Genomic DNA, 23,381 nt, shown 5'->3' with positions numbered 1-23,381 from the left:
GGATGGGAAAGAGAGTAGAATAATGGTTCTACAGGCATTCAAGAATACAGGTAAGGTACCCTAGGCTCCAGCTCTTCTTTAGTTCCAACTGCCTCTACTGTACAGCAGGAACTTAGAAGTGACTGAGGCCTGACACCTTAGGCCTGCCCTTGGTGCCACTTTCAACACTTGCACATGCAGGACTGTGTCCACTGACCCCCTGTGTGTCTGTCTGTCTCTCTCTCATATATGAGAGTTTTGCCTACATGCATGTATGTAAGTGCATCATGTGCATGCAGTGCCCAAAGAGGCCAGAAGAGGGTGTCAGATCAGATGGTTGTTAGCTGCCATGTTGATGCTAGGAACAAAACCCAGGGATCCTCTGGAAGAGTAGCAAGTGCATTAACCACGGACCCCCTGTCTTTTATCCTCAGGTGGAAGTAGAGGTAGAGAGCATGGATAAGGCTGGCAACTTCATTGGCTGGCTGCACATGGATGGTGCCAACCTGTCTGTCTTGCTGGTGGAGCACGCACTCTCCAAGGTTCACTTCACCGCAGAGCGCAGCGCCTACTATAAGCCCCTCCTGTCTGCTGAGGAAGCCGCCAAACAGAAGAAAGAGAAGGTACCAAGTGTGGGAATGTGGTGACCACTCCTAGCATGTGCTCTTTCTCACTCTCCCCTTCTCCCCACACCTAAGTGCTGAGAGTAAGGTGCCAGCTTGGGTGCCTTGGAGCAGTAGGAGAAATGACTGGGCCTCCCCGGGGGGAGGAGGAACCTGGAGCCAGCCTACCCTTCTCTATCAGTGCCCATCAAGGGACTGGGCAGCCCACCTCTGAATTTCCTTCCCATTGCCCTACAGGGACACAGTCCTGAGAAATGCATGAAGCCTTTAGGAGAGCAGATTTACAGCCCATCTCTGTAGACACTGCATTGAAGAGAAAGAGGGCGGGGAAGGTCCAAAGCAGCTTTTTTTTTTTTCACTATTTTATTTATTATTTTTATTTTATGTGTATGCATGTATTGCCTGAATGTAGGTAAGTGCACCCATGTCATGCAATGCCCTCAGGAGACAGAAGAGGCTGTCAGATCCCCTGGAACTGGTGTTACAGACAGTTGTTAGCTGCCATGTGGGTGCTGGGATTGGAACCCCGGGTCTTCTGCAAGAACAGTCGGTGTTCTTAACCACTGAGCCATCTCTCCAGCCTCCCAAAGCAGCTTTTGGAAACAAATTGACAATTAAGGGACTCTGTGGCTTAGGGGTGGGAGCTGGGCTGGCCCCTCCCATATTAGCCTGTCTCCATTGACTTATAGTCTGGCCCTAATAATAGGGATAAATCAGTTGGCCACCAATTTGTCAGGGCTTCTCTGTGCTTGGGAGGATTTCGTGGGACAGCCATACTAAGCCATAAATTTGTTCCAGGAATAAACGATTCCTTCCCCATGGGGCAGCCATCTGGCTTGAAAACTACTTCCCAGACACCTGTCAGTGCAAGTCGGGGGTTTGTGCCCCTAAAGGCACCGTGTTCTTCCTCAGACCAGAACAGTTCCCTCCTCATTCAGGGCCTCTCTCTCGGTACTAGGGATCTCTGTCTTTACTGCTGGGAATTAGGTGCCCCACCCTCTGATGGCAGGAGAACAGAGGTGCACAGACTCCAGAAATCCAGGATGGACAAAAGGAACTGTCCATGGCCTGGAGAAGCTAGCTGCCTTGGGGCATTGGAGGAAGTTCTTCCTTGCTCCAGCTCCTGCTCACTTTAAACTCTGTCTTCCCAGAGTGGTGGGGGAAGCAGACAGCCTTGGTTTCCATAGGAAAAGAGCTACACTCTTCCTCTTGGATTTCCTACTATGACAGCTGAACTGAAGACTGCCTCCCCTGTGTCCTCTAACTGAGACAGGGTGATGGAGGCATGGTGGAGCCAGAGCCTCCTGTTACGGGGTTGAACCTTCCCAGGAGAAACACAGCGAGGGCCCGTGTGGCAGAACCAAAGACCAATGCAATTCCACTTAGCACATGAAAACTCACTGGGGCCTAGAAGCTGCCTTCTCAGGTCTCTCCTCAACAGAGTTGAAACCTTAGGAGGGACTCAGAGAAATGACAGGGAGTGGTGCGTTGGATTCCCTGCCAAACTGGACATGTGGCATCCTTATTTACTACACAGATTTGTCTAAAAGAGCCCAAGTTGCCATTTTGTCAGTGCCACTTGCTGATGCTAAGGAGTAATTACCAGTGATTAATTACTTCATGAACTTCACATTTTTTATTCCAGCCCAACTAAAATGTACACATAACTTTCCATGCTAGGCCACCCTCCCCTTAGGGGTCCCTCTCTTGCAAATCCAAGTCCACTGTAGGATCTGGGGGAACCAGGCTGGCTTACCTCCTCCTAGTTGAGCTGGTTCTGGGGACCAGCATTATCTACACAGCCTTGGAGCAGCTCTCTCAGAATTGGAGGCACTCAGATGAGAGTTAGGGTTGCATGAAACCAGTCATGTGCAGAATTGTTTACACAGTGTGATTGTGTGTGTATGCATTAGTGAGTGTATCTAGGGACCTGATGATGCTAAAGCCTAGAAGCTACTTCCTCAGATCTGTCCTCTTAGAGACCTAGGCAGTATACAGAGAAGGGCAAAGAGCACAATCTGGCCTAAGAATTTAGCTGCCTCCCTGCTGGGTGTAATTCCTCCCTGTTCCCTTCTCCTCTGCAAGGGCTGGCGAAGGAGTCACAGGTGGCAGACACTCAGACTACACACACACACATACACACACACACACACACCACCACCACCACCACACCACACAACACACACACACACAGCGCGTGCCCGGACATTCAGACTATACACACACACACTCAGGGCCCTGAACAGGACTGGATTGACCATTGATTGGCTTTTATTGAGCTTGGCTTCCCTACTGTGGGTTTAAAGGCTTCTGCCACCCTGGCCCCATGCCAGTCATACCCTTGGAGACTAGGGAGCAGGGATATTAAATAGGATTTAGATCGGGAAGACTCCAGCAATGAACTCTCCTCTTTGGCCAGTAGGAGAGTCTGAGACTCCCTGGGAAGAAGCACAGAGAAAACTAGAGAGACCAGGAGGAGAGAGAGACTCTTCTTCTCCCAACCCACTCTGACCTGTGCCTGTGCCTGGCATAATAGTTTCCTTTCCTGGTGGTAATTGTAGCTAAAGAACCCTAAAAAGCCTCAGATGTAGAGAGGCCCTGAGTAAGTGAGGAACTTGCTTGGCAGAACAAACTGGAGTAGGTGTGGTGGAGGGAGGTGCTATAAAGCGTCCCAGCAATGCCCTGTCCCAAGACAGTTCCATCCTGGCCCCAGCTTTGAAGCAGAAGAACTGTTCTTCAACCTGTCCGTAAACCTACTGTCATCAGAGCACAGGAAGATACATTAATGTGTTCAGAAGTGGCCCAAGAGCAGAGGAAGACTGACTCCATGGGGTCTCCCTAGTGTCCCTGGGCTCTGCTGCTGAGACCAGACTCAGGTTTCTAGTATCAGCCATATGGGTCATTCCCCAGCCCTTCCTTCTGCCAACAGACTGGGAGTAAAGCCCTAAGGCACCAATTCTGTATGTCAGTATGCACAATTACTCTGGCTTCTAGAAAAGGCCTTTGGATTTCCTAGTCATTTCCCCAGAATCCAGAAAGAGAAGCATCTACCACTGGGATTCCCCTAAACAAGGGCATAGCAGGGATCTGAGCTCAAGTGGCTTGCTTTGGCTATGGGCAAGTAATATCTGCCTGGCAGTTGCCTGGGCATTGTGTCTGTCTCCTCCTGCCTAGTTCTGTAGAAGGACATTGTCAGTCAATAGAGGCAAGAGGCACCCTTATTCTAAGTGTGAGGACCATCTCACCAGACTGACTCCATCCTACCAAAAAGACACTTAGCTTTTACCAGCTTGCTAGGACCACTGGCTGCCAAGTCCCAGGAAACAGCTGAGATGTTCTTCCTAAGAAAAACAGGGAATCCTCGTGGCTCCACTGTCCAAAGGCCCAAGTTGAGTCCTGTTTTAGAATCAGGGTTCCTGTCCTGGGAGGCAGCTCTCTCTCTTCTACCCTTGGATGCTTCTTAGCAGCCTCTGGCCCCTGCTACTCTGTGTGAGGGCGTCTTGTTTTCATTGTCTTCTCAATCTGGTGTACTCCCCTCTTATGCCAGGTGAGCTGTCAGTCCTTGGACCGGTCCCAGCTCTGGATGGCCAGGACATCTCTCAGACTTTGGTTTGGATCATCAGTGACCTCAGCTTGCTGCCCACCTGAGCACAGTGAACAAAGCTCCACCTCCCTTTCCCCTGGAAGGGAACCCAGTGCTGTCGCCTGAGGCGCTTTCACTTGAGGACTCATTAGCTGCTTCTGCTCTCACCCTATCAGTCTTTTCCAGATTCATCAACACAGCTGAGGAGCACCCTCCCCCATAGCCACAGCCTGGGAAGCAGGGAAGGGGATAGGATTGGTCCCTGAATGGCTCCCAGACCTAGGGACCCCTCAGCAGCCAACACTGAGGCCTTTACTAAACTGCATGCTAGGAAAAGGGGCAGCTAAAGAAAAGTGGGAAAAGCAGGGGAGGGGAGGGAACAGCTGCTGCAGCTGAGAGACTAAGGGGTAGGAGTGTGGGTGCTGGCAGGAAGGAGCAGACTCCTGGGTCAGGAAGATGGCTGGTGCAAGGCTGAGCTCCAGCCCACTTATAATGGTGATTACAGGCTCACCTTAGCAGACAGTGCTAGTTCCATTGATCTGTGGGGTTCTGAGGGCTCTAGAAGGTCTAAGAGCCCAGTCGATAAGAATGACTGGGTAAATAGACACTAACCTGGGGAATTTTAGCCAAGGAAACCTAGGAGGAGAGCCCAAAGCCTTGGTTGAAAACATCCATGGCTATCCCTCAAAGCCCTCTCACAGGCAATTTGTCAGGCTATATGGGTTTGTCGGTGCTTAGGAAAGACAGAGCTGTGGATCAGAGCTCTACTACCTGCCTCCTCTCCTGGCCAGCCAGGGCTGGGGTTATTTAGAAGCAGAGGTATGCAGGTCAAGGTCTTTCATTTCTCTGATGAGGGCAGTGGTAGTAGTGATGGAGACAGCTGTTAGCTCCTAGAGCTAGGAGATTAACTGTTAACATTGGATCATAGCCACAGAGCAGAACCCTGCAAGTATGCAAGGCAGAAAGCTTGGGCCTACATGGGTTTTAGTCGTTCCTAGCAGCCTCTCCTGAACTCAGAAAGCCCTTATTCCTTGCCTTTCTTTTAGTAGAAAGACATATACTGGTATTACATTAAAGGCAGTGTGGACTTGGGGGTGACTCAAGGAGGTTCCATTGCAGCCTGCCTACCATTCAGCCCCTTCTAGGGGCCACCCAAGAATTCTGCTCATTAGCTGAGAGACACCATGTCAGTGACTATATGGTAACAGGCAAGAGGCCATGCCTTCTAAGCTATTTCCAGTGCCCTATGCTACCTGTGGCCTCCAGGACCCCCAACTAGTCCCAGTGCCCACTTCGGAATGCAAGCCTGTGTACCTCAAGTTTCCCTATTTACAAAAGAAGAATAACATTAATGTTTAGAAGGTGTCTAGCACTAGTGATCACATAAGCGTCTGGCAAATACTTCAGCCACTCCTGTTCCTCTCTGCATGTCTTCATGATGCCATGTGTGGTCCTGTCCCCAGCTCCCCCACCCACTTCCTGCTGCTCAGCTGGAAAACTACCTCCTTCCCCAGCTCTGACAGGCCTCACTACTTGGATAAACTCCTGGCCGCAGGATTGGACTTGACACGCTGTCACGTCGAATCAGCTTCTGAACTGTTGCAGCCCTGACAGCACAGTGCTTAGAGAAAGGAAGGGAGAGAGGGAAGGGTGGAGAGGGGTGGCCCAGCCTCTGAGCCGAGGTCAGAGCAACCTGCTGGAGGTGAGGAGCAGAGGAGTTGCCAAGACACATTCCTGCACAGTGACAAGGCTCCTTCCCTAAGCTGTGGCTTGGAGTGCCTCAGAAATGCCTGTGGCTCTGGAACAGGGAAAGCCACAGGAGTGAGCTATGGAATGACCCTGCAGGGCACTGTGGGAAGGGAGATGGAGATCTAAAACTCTAGAGGAACTGAATAAGGGAGCCCAAAGCCAAGGCAGTTCATTGGCAGGGTCTTTAAGCTCTGGTATGCACGGGGATCACCTGCAGTGTGGTTTGGTTTTTGTTTGACTCATCCCCCTAACCTTTCTAACATTCTAATTTGGCAAGCCTAGGGTAGGACCAGGAGCCTGTATTCATAAGCTTCCAGTTGCTTCTATTATCTGCCAGAATCTTGAGACCCTCTGGATCAGAACTTGAAAGAGTCCACCTTCCCCTTTAGAGTTAGCCCTGCAGTGACCCACATATGCATGGGTGACTCCTTTTCCCCAGAGCCCTTAGTTGGTGTCCTCACTGATTCACTTCTCACCCACCCTGTCCTTCCTGCAACACCTGCAGGTTTGGGCCCACTATGAGGAGCAGCCTGCAGAAGAGGTGATGCCTGTGGTGGAGGAGAAGGAACGTTCTGCCAGCTACAAGCCTGTGTTTGTGACTGAGATCACAGATGACCTGCACTTCTACGTGCAAGATGTAGAGACTGGTGAGTGACTCAGATGGCGTTGGCTCCCAAGTGCCAGTGTGGTCTAGCCCACCTTGAGATATGAGCCCCAGGATTCTAGAAGCCTCCCCAAGGAACTTATATGGCTACTGCCCACTGTCTCCAATTCACTGGGCCTGAAGGTTACCCCAGGAACCCATAGTAAGCCCTGGAGTAGACAGAGGGTGCGGCAAGGCTTAGGAGGTCCTCTGAGGACAGATGACATAACATATCCATCTGAGTGCTGCTCTGAGACTCTTAGGTAATGCTTTTGCTCCCAGACACCCCTGACCAGGCTTGAGCATAAGGATTTGTTGCTTGAGAGTGTCAGGAATTCAGGAGTAAATTGTATGTGGTCAGGAAGTTCTGGCCTGGTGGCTCAGCCCCTCTTCTTCCCAGCTTCCCAGGAAGAACCAGAGGGGTGGGAGCCTGTGCCTGTTGCTGCTGGGGCTTCTCCTTCTCCAGAGGTTAGTATATTTGTGTGGTGGCCAGTTTCCATGGCAACAGGCAGGCTCTAGGGGAAGCTATCCCTTGGCAGTCTTTAAGAAGAACCTTCTCCTTTCTCCTGTCCTCAGGGTATGCACTATGGCAGAGTCCTTTAGGCAGAGAACTGAGGTTTCTAGAGGACAAAGGGCAGAAGAGACTGTTCTGGCAGCAGCCAGCTTAACTCTGAGTGTCCACTACCCTTATTTCTCCAACCTTCCTCTTCCTGCCACCCTGGACAAGACAGCAATTTCATTGGGAGAAGAAAAAGCTCTTAGAGTCACCTCTGGATCCAAAGAGCCAAATACTGGCCAGAGGGAGCTACAGATCTTTGCAGCCCCGGGAATGGCAGGATAAGGCTTGCCTGGCTCCTTCTGCCCCTCCTCCAGGCCCACTCCAAGTTGCCAACGGCCTTGTCTCAGCCACTTCCCCTCTAATGATATTTCCCAGGCAGCTGCTTTTGTGGCAGTGTCATTTCACCAAGGAAAACCTTACCATTCCTCATTCTGGGCTGGCTCAGCTTGGAGGAGGGTGGAAATGGAGCCGATGATCCTTGGGGATTTGCTTCTGGTGAGGTCAACCGCAGCCCTGGTGAAAGCCGGCCCAGTGATTACCTTGGAAATGAACCCAGGAGGCAGCTGGCCTCCAAGGGCTGGGCTCTGTGATGGGGAAGGAGCCTTACCTCACAGGGTCTAAGTAGAAATAAGATCTATATATACATGAACAGAGAAATTACCTAGAGCCACCAGAGAGCCTGGAGGGGTGGAAGGGAGATTTAAGCAGTCCCTTCCCAGGCCCCTTCTAGGGCAGGCCCACCTTAACTGCTGGCCTCACAGTCTCCATGGGCAAAGCTTGAGAATACAAGACTTCCTGTATAACCTGGGGAACCCCACCTGGCTGTCTCTGGCTGCTCTAGAAAGCCAAGGTACTTGGAGAGAAAGGCATCCAAGGCAGAAAAGGAGGAGAGAACTAGAGAAAGCCACACGTTCCTAATGTTGGAAGACAAGGGAGTGAGGTGCTTCACCACACACCTAGAGTCATACCTTATAGTAGTAAATGCCATAGATGATACTGCTACCTTCCATAAAATCCATGTGAAGAAACCCCAGGATCTGTAGCCTCCCTCTCTGAACCCTTCCGTCTCTTCTTGGGGCATATCCTCTCACCCTGCCCCCTTCTCTTAATTAAAGACCACCTTCACAAAGAGTCTGATTTAAAAAAAAGCAAACTGACTAGACCCTGTGTAAGGATCTCCAGAGGGCTGTTGCAGCTGGCAGGAGGCGCAGGTTTGCTGCTACTGACTGGGAACCCAGAAATACAATAAAGGAAAAGTAGACCAAGTTCAGGACAACCTGTCAATGTAAAGGCTTCTTCTCAGTCCCTGGACTGTGAATATCTGTGGACAAGGAACTCTGTGGAGGGGCTCAGAGACCTCTCTGCAAGGTAGGGAAGGCTGCTGCAACCTAAGAATGCCTATTCTGATGCCCAGATGAGTGAATGCCAGGACTGGGGCTGTACAGCAGCCCAACAGTGGACATGTGTGCATATTCAGAGATCATTTTCAACACGGTTGAATTATTAAGCATCCTGCATGCACTGGGGATTCTACCAGGCCTGTACAAGTAAACAAACAAGTGAGCTATAGTCTGTGCCCTGAAGGAGCTCACAGTATGATGGCAGAGACATAAACACAGACAAGGAGCTTATAGGGCTGATGGTGGCAAGTGCAACCACAATAAACATGTGTTTTGCACCTGTTACAGTACAGCCTCAGCCCTGAAGGGAAAGAGGAATCCCACATTTACACCACATATCCCAGCCCTATCCGCATCTGTGAGGTGGGGAGATAATGAAGGGTGTGAGTCTAAACTAGAATCAAGCCTAGAAGGGCCATAAAAGGACAAACCACAGGGGACCAATGCCTCGTAAGGGAAAGGGTACTACAGGAAGGAGCCAGGGAGGTAAAATGAGATCTCAGATGCTGCCAAAACTGGTCAAGGAACTACAGGCAGGCAGGTTGACCCTCAGCCAGAGAGAATAGCAGAGACACTGTTGAGAAGAAGCAGGACAGGGGAGCCCAACCTTGGAAGCACAGGAAGTTCTGTTCAACCTGAGTCTTGCAGAGTGACAGGAATCAAAGTGTCCATTTGAGTAAGTGGCACCTCTGGGCCCTGCCTGCAGAATTCCTCCCTTCTTTCAAAGCTCTGATTCTGAGGTCCTTTCCTGTATATGGCTATCAGAGATCTATCCTCCATCTGTACTTTTGCCCCCAGGAGACACTAGGCAGAGTGGCTCCTGCTAGTCATGTGGCCCAGCCCAGGAGCTGTCTTTTGTAAGACTGGTCCATGCTGGAAGCTCTCATCCTGGAAGAAGCTACTTGACCTTGCTCGATGTCCCCTTACCTTCCCATCTTCTCAATCAAGACCCAGGCACAAAAACTGGGGATTTACCTCAGCAGTAGAGCACTTGCCCAACCTGCATAGGCCCTGGGTTTTATCTCCAGTACTTGAAAAAAATGTCAAAGTCCCAGGCACATTCCCCAGGACTCCCACACTCCTGGCCAGTAGATTGGAAAGGTGTGCATGTCTACAGGACCCCAAGTATCAGCAAATCACCAATTTGGCATGAACCCTCTTGAGCGAAAGTCACAGAGGACTGCCCCACATGGGCTGAGGCAAGCCAGGGCTGTGGTGTCCTCTGGAACCTTCACATCATGCCCAGTCCCCAGGCTTACTCAGAAATGAGGCTTCTAAGTTTCACTGCCTTCTTCTTCCTGCAGGCACCCAGCTGGAGAAGCTGATGGAGAACATGCGAAATGACATCTCCAGCCACCCTCCTGTAGAGGGCTCCTATGCCCCCCGCCGGGGAGAGTTCTGCATTGCCAAATTTGTAGATGGAGAATGGTGAGCCACCTGGACCAGCAGGGAAATAGCTTAAACAGGAGGGAGAGCAGGAGTGTCCTGGGGCACAGGCCTGCGATTGCAGGCATTCACTCAAGCAGCTGCTTTCTGCTAGGCTGTTCATGAAAACCTCCACCAGCTCTCCAGGGTGTCCCTCTTCATCACCCACAGTCCTCCAGGGCCTGTAGTCCAACCAGCCTCCAGAGGCTAGAGCGTGAAGTGGTGCCCCCTCTCCCTGGGGACTCCCGAGATAGTAATGCTAACTGGGGCTCTCCGACCCAGCCCTTACCCTTCACAGGAAGAATGATGTCACAAGAATGAGTTGGAGGCTTGTTCGTAGTGAACCCAGACCAGCTGTCCGACCCTCCACCTCTACTGTCTGGGACACAGCAACAGTACTCCCAAGCCGGAAGAAGGTCACTTATGTGTGATCTGGCAAGGGTAAGGCCCATGGCCTTCCCAGGGTGATGAAGTGACTTGGATGTGTTCCCTACTGTGGCCTCCCAGACAGATCTGCCAGCTAATTACAGCTGCTGTTTAGTGTGCTGGGTTTAAACAGCAGACATCAATCTAGTCATTAGTCTTGTTGCTTTATGCCCCAAGGACACATTAATCTGCTCCACATGCTCCCCTCTCCCTCCTTTGCTCCCAGCTTTGCTCTGACTCCAAGAGATGGTACCCACAGCTCCCCGAAGCTGGGCCTCAGTAAAGTCTGAGTCTGTCCTCTGTGAGACCCTGGGCAGGAAATGCTGTATCCCCTGCTAGGGCCCCGGGGAGATCAGGTTCTTCAGCGCTATCTTGTGACCTCTGCCCATGATGCCATTGTAGGTACCGCGCCCGAGTAGAGAAAGTTGAGTCCCCTGCCAAAGTGCATGTCTTCTATATCGACTATGGCAACGTGAGTGCTGGGGACCAGGATGGAGGAGGGACTGGGAAGGGAGGCACTGGCAGGCATAGTAGTCCCTTCAGTCAGGTCCATCTGGTCTTTCAAAAGTCCTGCTGAGCTAGGGGCTGGAGAGATGGCTCAGCGGTTAAGAGCACTGACTGCTCTTGCAGAGGACCTGGGTTCAATTCCCAGCATCCATATTGCAGCTAGGAACTGTCCTGATCTCCAGTTCCAGGGGAATCCAAAGCCTTCTTCTGACCTCCTCAGCATTGCATGACATGGGTACACTCAAATACATGCAGGCAATATACTCGTACACAAAATAAAAATGATAATAAAAAAAAAATATTAAGCCAGGCATGGTGGCACATGCCTTTAATCCCAGCACTCGGGAAGCAGAGGCAGAAGGATGTCTGTGAGTTCGAGGCCAGCTTGGTCTACATAAAGTGAGTTCCAGGACAGCTGGGGCCATAGGGAGACCCTGTCTCAAAAAGACCAAAAAAAAAAAAAAAAAAAAAAAAAAGTCCTGCTGAGCTTACTAACAGACCATGTACTTTAGGTACTTCTGTTGTGTGTGTAACAGGCCAGGCCCCCTGAGCAACCAGGAAGATCAGGTATCTGTAGTCACAGGCCTGCAAGCACTGATAGATCTCATGTCTAACCCCCCTCTCAGGTGAATGCCCTACCATGCACACTTCCACCTCTGCCAGTGCCTCTGAAGAGTGAGCCTGGGGCTTCTGGGGCCCATTGAATACTTTGACACCACATAGCTCCTGGGTTCATACTGAAATGACATGTTTCCAGACCCACCTGTGTGGGAAAGGACAGTCATAGGCAACCCATTGCATGGTACTCTCAGCAGCAAAGGGTCTCAGTCTGGGTCTGGGAGTCTATTGGCAATCCCTGGAAGATTCTGTATAGCAGCATGTGGACCCCACCAACCTGGGCCAGAACCAAGGAAGGAGGAATGCCAAGAAAAGCCCAGGTATCTGCATGATTATCTTAATGGGCGCCTCCAGGTATACCAGCACCATCAGCCCCATAAAGTGAGCAAGCACAGCTCCCCACTGGCAGCTGGCTTCACCAACCAGAGAAACCTGTGCACAAAGTAAAGTAGAACTAAGTCAAGGGACAAGTAGGGAGGTCAAGTCAAAGCTCCCAGCAGCCTGGTAGAGTTGTCCTGGAAGTAAAGGTGCATCGAGTGTGTACTACTCTTGGCCTGGTGCTTCCTTCACAGAGAGAGATCCTGCCATCCACCCGCCTGGGAACCCTGCCACCTGCCTTCAGCACTCGTGTATTGCCAGCTCAAGCCACAGAGTATGCCTTCGCCTTCATCCAAGTGCCCCAAGATGTGAGTCCAGATATCTTCCTTCTTTCAGAGGGGACTGATCATTGACATAGCCATTGTGGCAGCCCTCATAGGCTAACAGGAGAAGATGGAAATGTGATGCATTATCTTTTGTTAGTGATAGAACTCAGTTGTGAGTGATTAGCTTTCCCCTGAAATTGAGGGAAAATGGCACAGATGCTGTGACACAATAGCGTTTCAATTCTTTGTGGGTTTTTGGGTTTTGTTTTGTTTGTTTTTTTTTTTTTTTTTTTTTTTTTTTTTTGTCTTTTTGAGACAGGGTCTCCCTGTAGCCCCAGCTGGCCTGGAACTCGCTACATAAACCAGGCTGGCCTCAAACTCACAGTGATCCACCTACCTCTGCCTCCCAAGTGCTGGGATTAAAGATGTGTACCACCATGCCTGGCTCTCTTTGAGTTAATTTATTATTTTCAGTGCATGAGTGTATTGCCTGTATGTATAAGTACATAAGTACACCCATGTGTGCAATGCCCAAGGAGGTCAGAAGAGGGCGTCAGATCCCCTGGAACTGGATTTAGGACGGTTGTTAGGCACCAAGTGCGTGCTGGGAATCAAACCCAAATCCTCCTCTCTAAGAGCAGTTACTGCTCTTAACTGCTGAGCCAACTCTCCAGCCCCTCAGTTAATTTTTATGCAATGGGTAAGCCTGATGGGTTGGGTGCACTGGGGCAAAGACTTAGCTAACCCCACAGCTGAATCCTAAGGAGTGATAGGCAGTGGCATGAGAAGAGAAGGGAAAGCTAAGTTAGGGCCTGGGTGTTGTGGTCTTGTCTGTCCTATAAGGAATTTATTTTCTGTACTGTAGGCAGGAAGGAAATGGAAGTGTAATGTGGTCAGATCTGTTGTCTGATAGCTTTGTAAGTAGAGGAGACTGGAAAGAATGGTTAGGAGTTGATGGTAACAGTCTAGGCTAGAGATAAGGGCAGCTACCTCAGGGCCATTCAGGGAAAGTAGGAAGAAAGGACAAGTCTCAAACTTGGGGGAATCTAAGATGGCATTGGATTTCTAACACATGGACATGTTGCTGTTGGCCCAGGGAAGAAGGAACACTTTGCCTTTATAGGATGTCCACAGGCTATACAGTATTTATTTTAGAAGATATATAAGACCTAGAATTATGGATTTAAATATTAAAACCAAGATAGTATTCCAGTTGGTGCAGAGTGAATAGAAAGGAGCAGCAGGGAAGAGAGAGAGGCTTGGGAAGTACAGATATTCAGACAAGGTGAGAGCAAGAGCCCAGAGGCAGGGTGAAGATAGAGGACCTGTGCTCAGGATCACAGGGGCCCCAGTCTCCAGAAGGAGAGAGCCAGATGGCAATGTCCACCCCTAGGGAGCTCTAGCAAATGGTCTGAGGCTTTATCTTTAAGGAGGTGCCTGTTACTCAAAGCAAAATGTGTGAGCAGCCAGTGCTGCCCATAGAGCCAGGGGACTAGAAACAAGTGAGAAGGTAGGAATTGGCACCATTTACTTTTTCCTTCCTTTTCATAAAATGTGTCAAAGGGAAAACAGACCACAAGTATCGTAGATTGAGCTGGGGAAGGGTCTGTGAGGATGGGTATGAATGCTAGTAAAGACAGAAACAAATAAATACAGTGGTCACCATGCTGGAGCAAGACTGCAAGGTAGGAGTTGAGAGGGGCCAGGGCAACAGTCATTGGGTAATTTGGGGGCAGAAAAGGTCACTTCTCAGAGCACTGGGCAAGTAGGTGAGGGCCCAAAGTTTAGAGAGAAGAATGATATATGTGTGAATGGTTGAGGTAGAAGAGGTTCCTCATGTCCAGGCCTGTTCATCACTGGGACCTGAAGGGGAGTTTCAGGCTCTGCTGGCTACCCTTGATTGGAGGTATGAGGACAGGCCTGGGACCAAGTAGCTGTTGTTTGGCCTTCATTCATCCCTTGACTAACCTGGCTACATCCCTGTCCAGGAGGACGCGCGCACAGATGCTGTGGACAGTGTGGTTCGGGACATCCAGAACACTCAGTGCCTACTCAATGTGGAGCACCTGAGCGCCAGCTGCCCCCATGTCACCCTGCAGTTCGCAGACTCCAAAGGAGACGTGGGGCTAGGCCTGGTGAAGGAGGGGCTGGTCATGGTGGAGGTGCGCAAGGAGAAGCAGTTCCAGAAAGTGGTATGTGATATAGAAAGGGGCCCCCATCCTGGAAGCAGGTCCCTAGCATATCCCTCCATCATCAGCATCACACTTTAGGGACTGCATCCAGAGCCAGTGAGGAAGCAGGGAATCCACCAGCCTCCTGGTCCTGCTGGGGAAAGATAATGGATTTGGGTTTGTTGGAATTTTAAAAAAATCTAATTAAAGCCCAAATTAATTGGCTGCTGGTTTGGCTGAGAATGCAGTTGCAAACTAGAGCGGAAAGTTTTCCTCTGCATATGTCCCAGCTGACAGGCTTGGGAGCTTTGCCAAGGATGGTACAAAGGGTCAAAACCCATCTCCCCATCTTCCAATTCTTTAACATACAGTTCCAAAGTATCATACAGTTCCTGGTATCCAGGGCCACCCTATACCCATGTGACAGCCTTGAAGTTTCCAAGAGGACTCTGTCACAGGCCCCTCCAGCCCACTTGGAAAGCCCTAGGACTGGGTTATAGGGAGCCTCGAATGGTGAGATGGGGTGTTAACCTTGGGAAGTACACCTTCTGCTCGTGAGGAAGAAGGGAGTACAGCTGCTTCCTGAGAGGTGATTCCTGAGGTGCATCTTGCTCTGTTCAACTACTGACCATTAGGTGTTGATTCTGGATCCTCGTAGTCCCTCCACTTGGCACCATGCTTATCTGAGTCTTTCCCTAGCCTCCCACATGCATCAGCCAAATGCCTCATTTCAGGCCAACCTACGTTCCATCAGAGGCCTTCCAGCCAAACATACTAGTGGGAAACTTAGGTCCTCTACAGCTATCATGCCCAAGGCTAGAATTGAGCAGGAGGCAGCAGGTAGCACCCCCACCACTCCTCAGAGACAGAGCTGAGAAAGATGGAGTGTGCACACCAGATTCTCCTCCACTTTGCCTTTTCACTCAGCCCACTACTTACCCTTCCCTAGCCTCACTTTTGCCTGGCCTCTGCCCCCTATACCACAGGTCTATGTGGTGGTTTATGGACCAGGGGCATTGGCTAAGTAGATAATATGGTTCGTTTGTGACGCAGCACCATTGTGAATCACTGCTGTGTTGAGAGAAGCAGAGTCCCTAGTCCTCCCTAGGAGACCTTTGTTTTCCTCAGATGGCTTCTAGAGCTTAGCCCCAGTTTCCCTGTAGAATTAGATATCTAAGGATCCCAAATAAAGCTACTTGTAATGTCTCTAGTATCTAGAAATTCCTTTGCCCATGTCATGAAGATAGACACCTTCCATGAGTTCATTCCTGTACTCCTCAGCAGAGTTTCAGAGGGCTGCCATCCATCACTGAGAATAGAGAAACTGCACCCCTGCTCTGTGGAACATGAGGCAAGGAAAAGGAACGTGATTAAATCAAATAGACTATCAAGATAATTGTAGTGGGAAAGTGGAAAGTAGAAGTGGAGTCCATGGGGTCAGAGTAGAGCATGTAGTTTTAAATGGGGGTCATTGAACCCATACTTTACCAGAGTCTTGAGGGATAGAATAGGTAGCCAGATAGACAAGATGGAAAGTGTCCTCAAGGCACATGGAACAGTGCAAAGTTGAGCAGTCCTAGAGGGCAATGTGACCATAAACTCTGAAGTTTACTCTGAGGATTGAGCTCCCCACAAAGGGTTTCCACTAACCTGTGCATCTGTAGCATCATCTGGCTCCTCATTCAAGAGCACCTTCATCCTGACCACTTCCTCTCTTCTTGTGTCCTTCAGATCACAGAATACCTGAATGCCCAGGAGTCAGCCAAGAGTGCCAGGGTGAGTCGTTGCCTGGGGCCTTGGGAGGTGCTAAGCCGAAGCGCTTGGCTCTGTGGCTTCCAGTGGGTCACACATCCCTGAAGAGCCATGTTTCCCTGTCTCTCACAGCTGAACCTGTGGCGCTATGGAGACTTCCGAGCTGATGATGCTGATGAGTTTGGTTACAGCCGCTAAGGAGAACCGTGCCTGACCCCCAGCACAGCTGACACCAGACCCTCTCCCTCTGCCTGGAGGGTGTTTTCAACTGTACACCTGGTGTGAGGGATATAGATTGGGTCCAGCTTTGCTTCAGTGTACAGAAACTGCCTGTGTGGTGGGTGGCATCAGAACTGGGGGCAGGGTGCCTGAGGCTTGCTAGGGGCAGGCCGCTGCAGTGGCACTGCTATTTACAGCCTCTCCCAGATGATTTTGTATTTTTATTTGGGGATTTGGGGTTTTGGTTGTTTTTTTTTAATTGTCTTCAAATCAGGAAAGAACCATGAAAGACTTTGTCTTAGTGAAGGGGATAATCGTGACACCGAGGCCAGCTGCAGCTGGCACCTGCCTCTACTCCAGACTGCCCTCTTCCCCAGCTCTGTTCAAGTGTTGATTATGTGATTTCTCTGATACGTCCATTTCTCAAATACCAGTATGTCCACATCTGCCCCCTCACCAGTCTGTTCTGTATTTAAAGCTTTTGAGGCCTAATAAAATAGTACCTGCTGTCTGCAGCCCTTACTGTCATGGTAGAACCAAGAGACTGGAGGTCATGGCCCCAGCTAGGAGGAGCCCTAGTCACAACCCTGAGAAGCACTGCCACCGAGGCAGCAAGTCTGCTCGGAGTTCTAAGCAACCCTGAGTCCTGGTAGGTCCATAGCTATCCTGCAGAAAGCCAGACATCTGCTTGGATTCAGTATGTCACTAGACCTCAGCTTCAGAGCAGCATAGCCAACAGTGCCACACTATCCCTCACTGAGAGCCCACAGCATGAACCCAGCAAGGACTCTAAAGGGAGACAAATGAGGAAAGCAAGGTGAGTGTCTCAGTTCCTGTTGAGGGCTCATAATGTGTGAAAGACAAGTTGGATGGGCCTGGTAGTTCAGGCTGTAATCCTAGCTCCTCAGGAGACTGTGGCAGGGAGATCCTGAGTTTAAGGCCAGCCTGGATTAGAATGAATTCAAGGTAAGCCTGGGCAATTTAGACCTTATCTCAAAACTAAAAGTAAGGGGGCTAGACAGCTAACACAGTGGTTAAGAGCACTGGCTGCTCTTGCAGAGGATCCAGGTTCAGTTTCCAGAACCCACATGGCAGTTGACAACCATCTGCATCTCCAGTTTCAGGGAATCTGACACCCTCTTCTGGCTTCCATGAGCATTGCTCTACATGGATACACTTACATATATGCAGGCAAAATACTTATATACATAAAATAAAAATAAATGAATAAAAAGTTTATAAGGGGGTAGGCTATAGCTTAATGGTGGAGCACTTGCCTAGCATGCATGAGGCCCTAGGTTCAATCCCTGGCACCACCTTTTTTTAAAAAATAAAATAAAAGCCTTATAGGATAGAGTTGAAATGACAGGTACCTCTGAGAGGGATCCCAGTCCCTAAGTGAGGAAGACCTGTGTGTTCCAAGCTAGCTCTTGCTCTAACAAGTGGTCTCCAAAAGTCCTCAGAGTTGAGCTGGCACAGAGCTGCTTATAGCCTGTGAGGGAAGAGAAAGGCCTTGTAAAGCAACCATGCAATGTGCAGAGAGGAGCCTGTCACATGCAGAGAATTCTGGGGGTTGGGAAAGGGTAGAAGAGCAAGAGCCTGGATCCTGGTGCCCACCTCATCTGTATGGCCCTGCCTGTCCCAGACTCATACTTTGGAGAAACCTGGCAGGATGTCTTTCTGCCATTCTGATCCAGAAGAATACTCCATATATTGTTAGTGCTTTGGCCTTGGAGTAGGGCATCAGAAGTGGTAAGACCAGTTGTCCTTTTCTTAAGCCAGAGGTCCTGCCCAGAACAACCTAAAGAGGGGGCGTCAGGGTGCCCTTATCAGAGGAGAGATGAGAGGTAAGAACCAAGGAAGATAAGCAGGGAGCAGCATAACTGCTGTGCTTCCTTTCCTCTCGCTACCTGCAGCCAGCCCCTAGGGGCTGCCAGAGCAAGTCCTTGAGCCAGACCCAGTGAACTGTGTTCCCTATGACCCTTCACATCCCTTGGAGGTGTACACCAAGTCAGCAGGACTCTGTCACTCTGCTCCCAGAGAAGCTGTCAGCCCCCAGCAGGCAGGCACACTCTTCATGGCTTCACTCACTTGGGTTCTTGGAGAAGAGCATACCCATCTCTCTTATTTCTCTACTGCCATAGTGCTCCCAGTAAGGCCACAAGGCAGGGCGCGGTGCATTCACAATGAGTGCAATCGGCAGAGGGGCAAGATGCCAGCCCACTCTTTTGTAAAAGGGTCTGAAATCGGCTCCCTGTTGTAACAGTTGCCTTGGTTACCTCTGCACCCAAGGATAAGCCTTCCTTAGTTTTCCAGTTGAAATTATGCCTGAGCCTTCCTACTTCTTATTTCCTTTCTCTTCCGAGGCTGGTTTAGACAAAGGTCAGAGCAGTCACCAGGCAGGCAGGCTCTGCTTCTGGCGCTCTGCTGTAGGCCCCAGCCTGCTGTGCCTCTCTCTGCCACATCTGTTGAGCTGCTGAGGTTTCTCCTGGGACCAGAGTGAAGCAAGCCCCATGTCGAGGGTGCAGAATTAGACACTCAAATATGTGCATGTGCGACAGCATGTTCTGTCTCCATCTGTGCTAATCCAGTGTCAGTACTCGGAAGCAGCACCAGAAGAGCCTCCAGAGTGCTTCCCCCATCCCTGGAGGTGTAGAACTTGCTCCTTGTACCCACAAATTGTTCATTCCCTTCATGCCTCTGCCAGACAGAAGTTAAGACCCAGAAAGCCATGAGCACAGCACAGGTCCAGTGAGTCCCAAGCCCATTTCTAGAATCTAGAATCTTGAGGGGCATGTAGGCTAGGTGAGGAGACAACCAATGGCATGTGTGAATAAAGCCCAACAGTAGGTGGTGCCCTGGAGCTTCAAGGGGTAAGCCCCTGGCTCAGGTAGCTGAGGAGACTTCCCAGACAGAGAAGGCAAAGTTGAGCTGTGTTGGGAGTCCCTAAGCCTCTGAGGGCTAGTACAGCTGAGCCTGGGGTTTGGGATGACCGACAGGAAGATACTGATGCTTGAAGCTCCTCCCCAGTGACCCTGATACATGCAAGACCAGCAGGGAAGGCAAGCAGTGGAGGAAAAGGGCTCACATGGCTGCCTCACTTTATTTATTGGTTTGATTACTTCTACATCCTGGGGAGAGAGTCAGTGGACCCCTTTTCTTGCATTAGGCCATGTTGGAAAGGAATAAGGAGGGGCCAAAGAGCTGGTGCCTCAAGAGTGGTTATTGATGTCCTAATTACAAGAGGATGCTAATTTAATTTGAACCTAATTACAGTGCACTACCCTGGGTGGCATGTGTTTTAATAATTAACGTCCTTCAGATGCGTGGGAGTGTAATAATATTTACACTAGATTGGCCAGCAGCCTGGGGAGGCAGGCTGGGGGCCCATACACCACCCTCCGCCAGGCAGCTTGGCTGCTAGCAGGTGGGGAAGATGGTACATGAGTCTTGGTTGCCTAGTGCCCTGTCATCCTTCTCGGGGAGTATGCTTAGGCCTCATCTCCAACCACTTCCTTGACCCAGCAGGCCACTCACTCTGCAGGATGCCACACTAAAATTCTGAAATCCATCAGACCCACAGGATCTCTAGGCTTCAGCTCCAGCCATACTCAGCGCCCCCAACATTCCAAGCCACACCAGTAGGGGGCCTGCTAGTGTCCCTACCTACTTGAGCAGTCCAGGGAAGGGCTGTATGAGGGGTGGGTGACTAGCAGGGTGGAAGGAGAGCCACTTGCTCTTGCTCCTTCCCATTTTTGTAAGTAACATAAGAAACAGAAAAATTTGCAGATTGTCACGGTACAGCTCAAACTCGAACAAAAAACCCACACAGCACCACACTAAGAGGCCATCACCAGCTCCTCTGCAGTCACCATCACCCACACATGACCCCTCTTGACCCCTGTCCCAGGGGATGGGTTTTGCCAGTTTGATGCTTCTGTTTTCTCCTGGCTGTAAAGTTTACATTAAGTGGACTCTCACTGTGTATGTTCCACTGTGCTTTCTTCTGTCACTTGGACCGTCTGAGATTTGTTCACAAGACTGCGTGAGCATCAGTGTACGTGTTCTCACGTTCCACTTTATAAATATACCACACTTGGTTGTTACAGCAGTCTGTTAGAGCCATAGCTACACCAGTCCCTAATGGGGACAGAAATCTGTCTATCATTAGTACCTGGAGGACGAGGTAACAATGCATGAAAAAAGCAGAATGACCAGCAGAGCAGGTCCACCCCGCAAAAAGCTAGAGCAGTGTGGTTACCAGCATGATACCCACAACCAGCCTTCCAGATCTTCCAGAGGTGGGGAAGGGGCCTATCAGCAAGCCTAAAAGCCAGGTAGAATCAGAAATCAGGGCTGGGGATGTAGCTCAGTAGTACAGTGCTCACCTAGCCCTGGTAGGGCCCTGCACTGGGGGAAAAATGTTTTTGGAAAAAGCAGGGGCTTAAGATGGTGTAAGGGAACATCAAGGGCAAGTGCTTCTCAAAATATGGCTGGCAGACCCACTCACTCCATCAGAGTCACCTGAGGTGCTCATTAAACTACAGCTACCCAAAATAGTACGACTACATTGGGAGTGGGGGCGAGGCCAGGGAGCCAGCCCTCATCAGTCATAGCAGGAAGACAGTGGACAGTGTTTGAAGTGGATGAAACAAGAGCTGCCGTATTATTTAGCAATGAGAGGATAACCCCCAGAAGATCAAAAACAGATTGTTAAAAACAAGTTGCCTGTAGATAGCACCACGGGGGTAGGCAGCACTATTGACTTTTAACCATAGGCAAGCACTTCTGGTGCTCAGTTTTTTATTCATTATCATGTAAATATTGTACCTATCCACTGCCTGCCCCAGGCCTTGTTGGGTAGAGCCTGGGAATCTACTTTTAACAAGCTTCTTTACTGGGCCTGATGAGTTCTCAAGTTCAAAAGTTAGCTCTCACTGTCCAGACTCATTTTACAAGATGAGGAAAGAGACATAGTGACTTGCCCAAGGTCACCGAGCTTATTAATGGCAGGCCCAAGAATAGAAAGCAGCTCTCCTGGCTCCAAGCCTGTGATTTTTCTCTACATCACGGCTCTCGCCTTGGTGGGTGTCCATGTCAGCAAGCTTGACCCTTGGAGACCTACAGGGTGAGCTGGGGTCCTAGATCAGTTAGAGAAGCTGGGGTACCCTCGTCCATGCACAGAGGAACAGCTCTTCTGCTGCAGGCCCAGAGTCCTCAAGCAAGCAGAGTATCTGAACCCACAGCGTGTCCACAGCACCTTCAGCTTATGCAAAGCTATCGTAAGAACTTGCACCTGTAAAACTGAAGCTGCTTTTGTTGGCAGCCTGCAACAGTGTCTTGGAGACTTTTTTTTCCCAGAATTGGACTGGGTCTGTTCATGAATCTAGCATCTCCTGAGCTATTAGCTGTAGGCAGACACTGTTCTAAAGACTGAAGACAAGGAGATAATAATCTCTAGCTTCATGAGGCTCACAACCTTCTAGGGAGTGAAGGTGAGAGGGAAGGCTGACTGATCTAATAAATGTGTGTGTGAGTGCTGTGGTATTAACTCAAGGTGGTATGTACATGACCCTGACATGCAAGAATGGGCTTTGTGACCTTGTTTCTAACAATTGATATATCACAGTGAAAGATTTATCGTCCTCTTTTTTTTTTTTTTTTTTTTTTTTTTTTTAAAAAAAAAAAAAAAAAAAAAAAAAGAATGGGCAAGGTGTGGTACTGTGGAGAAATCTTAATCCTTGAGGAAGGCATATCTTAGAGGACTTCATCTCATTTAATTCCATTATCATAACACACAAAACCAAGCAGTACATTGCTTAGACACTCATGTTGAGTATGACTGTATGATGTCTAAATTGTGGTGCCTTTGGGACCAAAAGGAGACCCTTAAACACGTGTTTAGACCATGACTGTGCCACCACTTTGAATAAATGGAACATACGGAGACTCTACTCACAGATAATAAACCTCAGGAAGCAAAGGGTAGTCAATACAAACATCTCCAGGTAGGGCAGAGGCTCTGGGTGTAGGATAACTAAAGATACTGAGAAGACAGATACTGGAAACCACCTGTCAGGAAAGCAGGACTATATGCAGATGTTACAGCATTAAGTTTACACAGTGTTGTGGAAGCTCAGAGGAAAGAGACTTCCTGGAAGATGGATGGTGGTCCAAGAATTCTCTCAGGAGGAGAGCTTCTGAGGTTCCAAGGGCAAGGGGACCTGAGCAGCAGCACCTGATGAAGCACAAATCTGATAAAGCTTTCTCCTGGCTGATGACACCCTTGGAGAAAGTTGCCTGCAGCCCAATGTAGTGTGTGGCTGCAAAACTAAGCACCTCATCATCAACCCTGGACACTGACCAGAGAAGCCTCACCTTTAGAGAGAAAAGTCTTGAATGGGAGAAATCGGAAAGATCTGCAAGTCCCCGCTCCCATTTCAAGTTGTAGTATAATTCATAAGAGGGTGCATTGGTCTGACTTGTAGATTTCTAACAGATTCTACACTTCTGAAAAGCCATGAAGCTGTAGTTCATAGAAAGTGCACCCTGGTAGTCGCCTCAAAGATAATGATGTTTTCAACCTTGGTCACCATATTTCAGATGTGGGTGCCAGTCTTTTAAGAGATATTTTTCCCTGAAACAATTCTAGGGAAATAAAGAGACTTCACGGCCTCTAGGGACCTTTGCCAGACCCTCTAAGCTTAGGACTAGAGTTGATATGGGTAAAGCCAGAACCTCAGAGCCACACTAAACTATCACTGGACCCTGGACAAGACTAGCAGGAGACAAGGCTCCTAAGCCTGCCCGGGGGCTGGGAGTGCAGAGCTGTCATCCAAGCTCCATGGAGTCGTTATTTGATGCCTTAGGTACAGTCACTGTGCCAGGATGCAATTCAGTAGGCAGATGATTTCAATCTATAGGTGTCATCTGGCTTCCTGGGATTTAGCAGAGACTAGACACCTCCCCTCTGGAGTCTTAATCTCAGACTTTCTTCCACAAGCCAGCCACATGGTATAAGTCTGGACCAGATGAGCGCGGCCCAGGGACCAATACTGTTTGATCAACATTTCCTGTTCTCCA

At 49.7% G+C, this 23,381-nt stretch overlaps 1 protein-coding gene across 2 annotated transcripts in view; it reads left to right on the top strand.

Moving 5' to 3' along the window:
• Positions 1-16,813, top strand: part of Snd1 (staphylococcal nuclease and tudor domain containing 1) — a 462,156-nt gene extending 445,343 nt beyond the window's left edge. For both annotated transcript variants that reach the window (XM_008846394.3, XM_017801419.2), the window contains 8 exons: positions 414-602; positions 6,440-6,581; positions 9,841-9,964; positions 10,790-10,859; positions 12,085-12,198; positions 14,145-14,348; positions 16,059-16,103; positions 16,212-16,813. In XM_008846394.3, coding sequence (XP_008844616.1) covers positions 414-602; positions 6,440-6,581; positions 9,841-9,964; positions 10,790-10,859; positions 12,085-12,198; positions 14,145-14,348; positions 16,059-16,103; positions 16,212-16,277 — 954 coding nt within the window. In that variant the 3' untranslated portion in view covers positions 16,278-16,813. The remainder of the gene's footprint in view (positions 1-413; positions 603-6,439; positions 6,582-9,840; positions 9,965-10,789; positions 10,860-12,084; positions 12,199-14,144; positions 14,349-16,058; positions 16,104-16,211) is intronic.
• Positions 16,814-23,381: the final 6,568 nt, after the last annotated feature.

The sequence above is a fragment of the Nannospalax galili genome, unplaced genomic scaffold (genome assembly GCF_000622305.1).
Source record: "Nannospalax galili isolate Female #2095 unplaced genomic scaffold, S.galili_v1.0 scaffold660, whole genome shotgun sequence".
In the NCBI taxonomy this organism is placed as follows: domain Eukaryota; kingdom Metazoa; phylum Chordata; class Mammalia; order Rodentia; family Spalacidae; genus Nannospalax; species Nannospalax galili.
Note: the sequence above shows the minus strand (reverse complement) of the source record. Positions and strands in the feature narration are given on the sequence as shown.